Source organism: Portunus trituberculatus, chromosome 36 (genome assembly GCF_017591435.1).
Source record: "Portunus trituberculatus isolate SZX2019 chromosome 36, ASM1759143v1, whole genome shotgun sequence".
Lineage (NCBI taxonomy): Eukaryota > Metazoa > Arthropoda > Malacostraca > Decapoda > Portunidae > Portunus > Portunus trituberculatus.
In genome coordinates this window covers 4,926,725-4,935,378 of record NC_059290.1, presented here as the reverse complement: position 1 = coordinate 4,935,378, position 8,654 = coordinate 4,926,725, and the positions used below count along the sequence as shown (strand labels likewise).

At 40.9% G+C, this 8,654-nt stretch overlaps 1 protein-coding gene across 1 annotated transcript in view; it reads left to right on the top strand.

Annotated features, from left to right (window-relative positions):
* The first annotated feature begins 4,553 nt into the window (after nt 1-4,553).
* LOC123513668 (protein trapped in endoderm-1-like) overlaps nt 4,554-8,654 on the top strand; it is a 12,424-nt gene continuing 8,323 nt past the window's right edge. Inside the window, exon 1 of the mRNA XM_045270987.1 lies at nt 4,554-4,803. Coding sequence (XP_045126922.1) covers nt 4,719-4,803 — 85 coding nt within the window. The 5' untranslated portion in view covers nt 4,554-4,718. The remainder of the gene's footprint in view (nt 4,804-8,654) is intronic.

Here is an 8,654-nt window from a genome sequence, read left to right as displayed (position 1 = left end):
TGTAGTGAAATGCTACTCCAATATTCCTTAGCAAATTATATGTCTCTGAAAATTGTATCAATATGGCTTACCGGTTGATTGTTTTCTTCCATCGTCACTCCTAAGTCCTTTTCCTTTTTTACTTTCTCCAGTTCTACTCCATCTCCCATCTTATAGTTTCCCACTGGTAGTCTTTCACTCTTTCCCATTTCCATGACATGGCTTTTGTCCACATTGAATTCTATCTCCCACTTTTTATTCCATTCCCAGATCTTATTTAGGTCTTCCTGCAGTATTTCACAGTCCTCTTTTTGCTTTATAACTCTGTACAGTTTCGTATCATCCGCAAACAGATTTATGTAGCTCTTCACTCCTTCTGGCATGTCGTTTATATATATGAGGAAAAGTATCGGTGCTAATACGGACCCCTGCGGCACTCCGCTTTCTACTGCTCTCCACTTGGACTTATATTTCTCTCTCCCCCTCAAATAATTTTCCATCCATCTCAATGTGGATGGGTGAGTAGAGGGTGTGTGGTCACGATCGCGGTGTGGATGGTGGGAGGGTTTTGTGTTGGTAAGTGGATGGGTGGATGGATGGGGAGTGGTTGGGTGGATAGATGTGACTATAGGTGAGTAGTTAGGGTTGGTGGACAGTGGAAGGATGGGTGACTGTGGTTGTGGAACATCAACAGTAAAGTCATCTTTATCTGATAAAAAATCGCATAATCAGTTATACTTGATAAGGAGACACACCCAAATATCTCCACCCGGCCGGGGTTCGATTCCCCGGCCGGGTGGAGATATTTGGGTGTGTCTCCTTTCACGTGTAGCCCCTGTTCACCTAGCAGTGAGTAGGTACGGGATGTAAATCAAGGAGTTGTGACCTTGTTGTCCCGGTGTGTGGTGTGTGCCTGATCTCAGGCCTATCCGAAGATCGGAAATAATGAGCTTTGAGCTCGTTCCGTAGGGTAACGTCTGGCTGTCTCGTCAGAGACTGCAGCAGATCAAACAGTGAAACACACACCGCGTAGTGTAGTGGTTAGCACGCTCGACTCACACTCAAGAGACCCGGGTTCGAGTCCCAACGCGGCGAGGCAAATGGGCAGTAAATAGGTACGGGATGTAACTCGACAGGTAGTGGCCTCGCTTTCCCGGTGTGTGGAGTGTGTTGTGGTCTCAGTCCTACCCGAAGATCGGTCTATGAGCTCTGAGCTCGCTCCATAATGGGAAGACTGGCTCAAGGGTGACCAGCAGGCAACCGAGGTGAATTACACTAAAAGCTATGGATCTACCAACCCTGGAACAGAGAAGAGAGAGAGGGGATCTGATACAAGTTTAAATTGATTAACGGAATGGATCAAGTGGATAATGAAAAACTAATCCTGATCGAGAGAAGAATATGACATTAGAAGCACAAGATCGCATAGTAAGAAACTGAGGAAGGAAAGATGTCTGAGAGATGTTAAAAAAAACATAGTTTCCCACAAAGATGTGTTGAGACTTGGAACAGTTTGAGTGAAGAAGTGGTGTCAGCAACGAGTGTGCATAGTTTTAAAGAAAAATTGGATAAGTGTAGATATGGAGACGGGGCCACACGAGCATAAAGCCCAGGCCCTGTAAAACTACAACTAGATAAATACAACTAGGTCAATACACACACACACACACACACACACACACACTCCCTAAAATCATGTACGCCGCCCCAGCGTGGTCCTCCTCCCTGAACCTCACACAACGACAACAGCTGGAGAGGGTTCAGAGGAGGGCGTTCAGGGTCATCCTTGGGCCTGCCTACAGGTCCTACGAGGACGCCCTGACCTGCCTGAGTCTGCCGAGGCTGGCCACAAGACACCAGGAAGCCTTGGAAAAATTTGGGGAAGGACTGCTGCGTCATCCACGTCTCCGCCACCTGCTACCCCCCGACGTGCCTCCCCCTGCTCGCGCCACCCGACACCAGAATCGCGTGGCGCCCTTAAGAGCACCGCGCACTGATCGGTATCGACTTAGCGCGGTGCCCACTATTGTGCGAGCCTTAAATAAATAAGTAAATTAACAAGTGAATTCTAGGTTAAGTTATATCCATAGTTAGATTAAGCATTTCAGTTCATTGTTTTAATGTTCCCCCCCCCCTGTACATTTTCAGTGTAATTTTTTACATTGCCAAAGTAATAAACCGTATATTGTTATTATTATTATTATTATTACACACACACACACACACACACACACACACACACACAGAGAGAGAGAGAGAGAGAGAGAGAGAGAGAGAAATATTATGGGGTACACTTGCATAAAATAGATCCATAGATACACACACACACACACACACACACACACACACACACACACACACACACAGTTGGTTTGCCTTTCAACAAAACATTAAAATTGCATTCCGTACATGTACGTACATACAGCTCAAGGCAGGGTTAAAATCCTCTCTTCCATGAGTTTCGATGGATATGGAGGATGGTCAGGCAGGAAATGGTAAGCGTCCCTAACACTAAGCAAAATAGTATAGAGTCTATAGACTATTGAAAACTAAACTTATAATACAATTCTGTTGTTTCTCAATAAACTTATCAATAGTGGATCACTTTCGTCAGTTTTTTTTCAAAAGGCCTCTTATCTGCTTTGAAGATTATTACAGCAACAGATTTCGGCCCGAGGAGAGCAAGTGTCATAAATTAGGAACCGCGTACTGTTCTAAAGTCTAACCGAGGAAATACGCGTGTACTTTTAGGTTAAACAAAATTCATAAGAAGGGTCCAGTACATGATAGAGTGAGGATTGGATACTGCCATTATGTAACTGGACAAATTCAACATAGGAAAGGTGCGGTGGACATGGTGACAAGGTGGGGATTCCTAGTCATTCTTGTCCTTGGCATCCCCGCTTGCTCAGTGTCCATCTGAGCATCATCATATCTCTGAACAGATGGTACGGAAAGTTGCCATCCAATATGAGATTCGTATTAACTTTCTCCTTGTCTCCTACTAAGTATATAGCTTCTGTAGATGCAGTATAGTAAACGAATGACATCGTCATAGGTCGCAAGGCCTCCTGTCACTCGTCTTTCCTATGTATTCCTATGTATCACTGTATTGCCCAATATATTTCTTCTGTAGTAGCCTTTTATTAACCTATAATATTGCTTTCCACAGCTTCACAATGTTTTATTTGAAACTTTTAATTTTGCCTTTTCTTTATCAAGATGTTACACATATGTAACCTTGATGGGCATCAACGGACGTCACACAGTTGTTTCCAAGGTTGGGTAAACCCAAAGCCGTGAAAGCCATGACGGCCTCTTAAACTGAGGACGAATGACACGCGGCGAGTGGCTGTGACTGACATTGCACATGCCATCTTATGGACCGTGGAACATCTGTGACGCCCAACTTTATCTACAGAGACAAGGAAAATATGTAGAATTGTAAAGAAAAGAAGAAATTAAAGAAAATAAGTAAGTTTTATCAGTGATAATGATAACAATATTGGTAATGATAGTAATAGTAATGATAACAGTAAAAATACAAAATAATGATGATGATGATGATAATAATAATAATAATAATAATAATAATAATAATAATAGTGACAACAAAGATCAAAATAATAATGAAAAAAAAGTGAAAGCTATTCGCAACTGAGACCTGAGAACACGGCGTGACGCATCCTGAGACGCTAAACTCTCACGAGAAGCCCTAGACGTCATGTTTGGGAGGAAGAATTATTCCCTCTTCTGAATTAGGAAGAGGTGGTGCTTGACTCAAGCATGTGGGTGGGGAGAGGGGCTCTACCTTTTTCATGAAGGAAGGGCGCGAGAAAGGGCAGCAAAAATTACAATGAATAAAGGTTCCTTGAGACGCCGGACCTATACATGAGACGAGACCGTCAGCCAGAACCAGAGGATAATTATCTTGAAACTTCCCTCTTGAATAAGTTCAAGTGATAAGAAGGTGGAAGTACAGAAGCAGGCAAGGACTTCCAGAGAATGATTTGGAATACATGGTTAACTTTTGCATTAAAGAGGTGGAGAGAATAGGGATGAGAGAATGAAGAAAGCCAATTGTGCAGCGAGGCTGCAGGAGGAGGGGAGGCATGCAGTTAGCAAGGTCAGAAGAGCAGTTAGCATGAAATTAACCGTAGAAGATAGTAAGAGATGCAACACTGTAGCGATGAGAAAAAAAAAAAAAAAGCCGAAGACACCCAGTTAGAAGAAAGCTGATAAAAGTTGATTACCAAACTGGCTTCTGGTTTCCCCTGCAAATGTCTCGACCTGCAATTCTTCAGCCTCAGTAGATGCTACGAAGTCTTTAAAGAGACACACACTACTGCTGATCATATAGTGCTTCCCGAGTCGACTCTCCAACCCAAACACCGTACTGGAAACCCAAGGAAATGGTTTAGATCTTAACATTTTTCTTACTAGCAGTTTGCGTCATGAGTTACGATCAAAAACTATACGAAATATTTTTAAAAAGTAAAGGTGGAGAAGGTATCAACATAACTTCCCCTTCCCCCCCTTCGTCTCCATATCCGCTGTTGCCTCAGCTCTGCAGCCATTCCAGCTTACTCTAAACACTTGAGATCAGACTCACGTAACGCATACACGCATGGCTTCCATATCGCCCCGAACACCAGATTTCCAGGAACAGTGAAGGGGTTTTGATTATTGTTTATTGCAAGCCTAGCTTGCTGTAACGTGGAGTAGAACATCAAGTGACCATGAACGACACCGACACGTACAGCCCCGAGCTGCTGGGAGTCACTGCCGCAGGTGCTTTCCTCATCGCCATCGTCGGTACTTCAGGTAAAATGTTCTTTGTCAGTCATGAAACATTTACACTTTTTTTTTCTTTTTTTACTTTTAATATCAACCAATGACTAGCAGAAATCTTAAGTAAACTGGAAATTATACTTTTCGAACTAGTTAGTCTTTCTACCTAAGGGAGAGAAAAAAAATTATACTTTCAAGTCTGATGTAGACTTACGGAGTATCATATCAATATCATCGGGACAGTCCATCACTTATGTCAAGTCATTGTGAGGAGCTGCCTTTCATTTTTAGTAGGTTTGAGGCGCTCATTGGTGTCTGTACTCTCATTACACACACACACACACACACACACCCGGTAGCTCAGTGGTTAGAGCGCTGGCTTCACAAGCCAGAGGACCGAGGTTCGATTCCCCGGCCGGGTGGAGATATTTGGGTGTGTCTCCTTTCACGTGTAGCCCCTGTTCACCTAGCAGTGAGTAGGTACGGGATGTAAATCGAGGAGTTGTGACCTTGTTGTCCCGGTGTGTGGTGTGTGCCTGGTCTCAGGCCTATCCGAAGATCGGAAATAATGAGCTCTAAGCTCGTTCCGTAGGGTAACGTCTGGCTGTCTCGTCAGAGACTGCAGCAGATCAAACAGTGAAACACACACACACACACACGACACAGATAAAAAAAAAAAATTCTTACTAATAAACCGGAAGCTTCTCTCGACACAAAATATCGCGAAAAATACTGAGTAAGGAAGTTTGAGTCTGATAAGAAGAGAGAGACGAGGAGGAGGATGCTGGGGATGGAGATGTAAAAGAATATTTATGGATGTAGTGAAAGAAGACATGTTCGCAATGAATGTAACTGAGGACGGCACAGAAAACCAACCGTGTTAGAAAAGGTTCACCTGATGTGGCCACTCCTGACGAAAGTAAAAAAAAAAAAAAAAATACATGTATTTTTCTACCTGTATACTAGGCCGGCAATCCCACAAGGGAAGACACAGATAAAGCGCCATTTTCATATTATATCAATCACACTTTTAGCCTCTTCTGCCTATGGATGGTGGCAAGCGACAGCCATATGAATTACCCTATTACACCCAAAAACCATAACCATCTATCTATCTATCTATCTGAAATTAAGTAAAATATGAAAAGTAAAGAAAATAAATTAATAATCCGAGCGGGATATTAAGAAATGAGTGACGAGGAAAAGCAGTATTTAGTGAAAAAAAAAAAAAAAAAAACATATATATATATATATATATATATATATATATATATATATATATATATATATAAATAGCTACTATTCGCGAGCTTCAAGGGAAGAAAGTGAGTTCTCGTAACGGAAAGTGAGAAGGTTCGGCTGACTGGAGATACGTTTACGCCTATTGCCTGTTTTCCTTCACGCGCTCTTGTCTCGTTCCAGTTCGAGCAGAGGTGTGTGTACAAGGCAGAAGTCTAGGAGTTTTTTTTATATGCAAAAGGGAGGAAAAAATTGGCCAAAGGAAAAAAAAATGATAAGCAAAAAGGCTCTCTGAGACCCCAGATCCCGGACAGGGTCAAGAGAGTTAGCGGTGGTGAGAAAGAGGCTAAGACAGCCAATCAGAGGAGAGGAATTGATCAGGTGAAAAGCTTTTGATTCCACCCCATCTGATATAACAGTGTGAGTGATAGACCCATACATGTGAAGAATACTCCATGCATAGGCGGATTAGGGCCTTGTACAGAATCAACAGTTGAGCGAAAAGAAAAGAAAAAAAAAAAAAAAAGCTGGCGGAAACGAATCAGAACGCCTAATTTCAAAGAAACTACTTTAACTAGAGAAAAGATGTCAAGTTTCGAGCTTAGATTGTAAGTAAAGGATAGATGTAAGTAGAATACTGAGTGTAGACGAGCGGAACAGCTGAGTGTCTTTGAAGGATAGCGGATAGTTGTTTAGAAGATTGTGTCGAATTGATAGAAGGAATTGAGTTTTTGAGGCATTGAAGAATAATAAAAAAAAATAATAAAAAAATTTCTGCCCAATTGTAATTTTTTTTTGAGAGATCAGAAGTCAGGTGTTCTGTGGCGTCCCTGCGTGATCTGTTGACTTTCTAAAGGCATGGTTGTGTTTGAAAAAAAAAAAAAACGTGGAAAAGTGTAGGGTGGTATCATCAGCGTAAGAGTGAATAGGACAAGGAATTAGATGATCATTGATAAATAATAGAAAGAGAGTGGGTGACAGGACTGAATTCTGAGGAACGTCACTGTTAATAGATTTAGGAGAAAAAGAGGAAGAAAACTTGAATTTAAGTTGCAGAGAGAAGGATAGAAATCGTAGGAAGGTAGCTTAGAGATCAAAGTTTTGTGCCAGACTTTATGAAAAGCTTTTGATATGTCTAAGCAATGGCCAAAGTTTCAACAAAATCTCTAAAAGTGGATAACCAAGACTAAGTAAGGAAGTTAAGCACAAAGGCACAGTTTCTGAGAACAATAGAAAAGTTAGGAGCAGTATAGTCGCCGTTACCTGAACTGAGGATTACATCATTATAATCAGACGACCTACTTCTTGTCAACCTTCAAATTTGTATGAGGTATAGTATACACTTTAGGGAATATTTATCAATATCAGTAGTACATACAAACAACAATGGTGAATACTTTTTATTGCTGTCAGTTTTGAATTTAAAATAGTTAATGTTATCTATATGTAATATTAATAGTTATAAATATTCTTAAAAAAATCAGAATCTCATACGTACGATTTCACGCAGGTAGGTTGTTAACGCTCAATCTCAGTGAGCACAAATACACTATAGTTTAAAGCAATTTGTATCAATCCTCATTAAATATTGTTCTGAGAATGACAACAACCGCTCGCTCTCCAAAAAAAGCCTTGGACAAACAAAGCCGGGCCGACAGAGCCTATGGTATGACTTTTTATTATTTTTATTATTTTTTTTATTTATAATAGCGTGCATGTTGTATGGTTCAAGAGACAAATAGCCTTTAACAGTTAAAAGCCAATTTGTTTCTACATACATTACTCACATTCCCTATCTTCCGAGAGTGAGGTTTATGCGGTTATCTCAGAATAAACATCCTGTATACAGGTTGTGCCGAGAGAGTATACTGCGTATCACACACACACACACACACACACACACACACACACACATATATATATATATATATATATATATATATATATATATATATATATATATATATATATATATAGAGAGAGAGAGAGAGAGAGAGAGAGAGAGAGAGAGAGAGTGAGATTTACGCTGTTGGTTTCCGTTAGAGTCATTTATCATGGTGGTTGTGAAACTACGAGAAAGGTTACAGAGCGAGGGATAAACAGATAACAGCAAGCCAGTCCATCTGTTTCAGAGTTTATATAAATTTGTTTACTTATTCATCTTATTCATTTACTCATTTTAGTTTCATCTGAATTTTAATTGAAATAAATGTGCCTTTTAGCTTGAGTATCTCTATTTTCTAACAGATTTTATCATTGTTATTGCTGCTGTCACCAGCACCACTACCACGACAACAATAACTACTACTGCTACTACCACTATTACAACTACTACTACTACTATTACAACTATAACTGCTGCTGCTACTGCTGCTGCTGCTGCTAGGCGGTGGTGTAGTGGACAAAGTGGTGAACGTGGGGATCGTCCTCGCGTAGGTTCGAATCCCACCACGTATCGCCTTGAAACTATGCCATTTGTCGAGTGGTTTAAAGTTAGCTACATGTCACCATGATGTACAGGTTCTAGGTGGTTACATCAAAGAGGCGTCAGGGTAGTGATATGGGCCCTAACATGGGTACCACTATAAAATTAATAAAACTGAACACCGCTTTCTAAACACAGTGTTCAAGTATGCCTATAGACA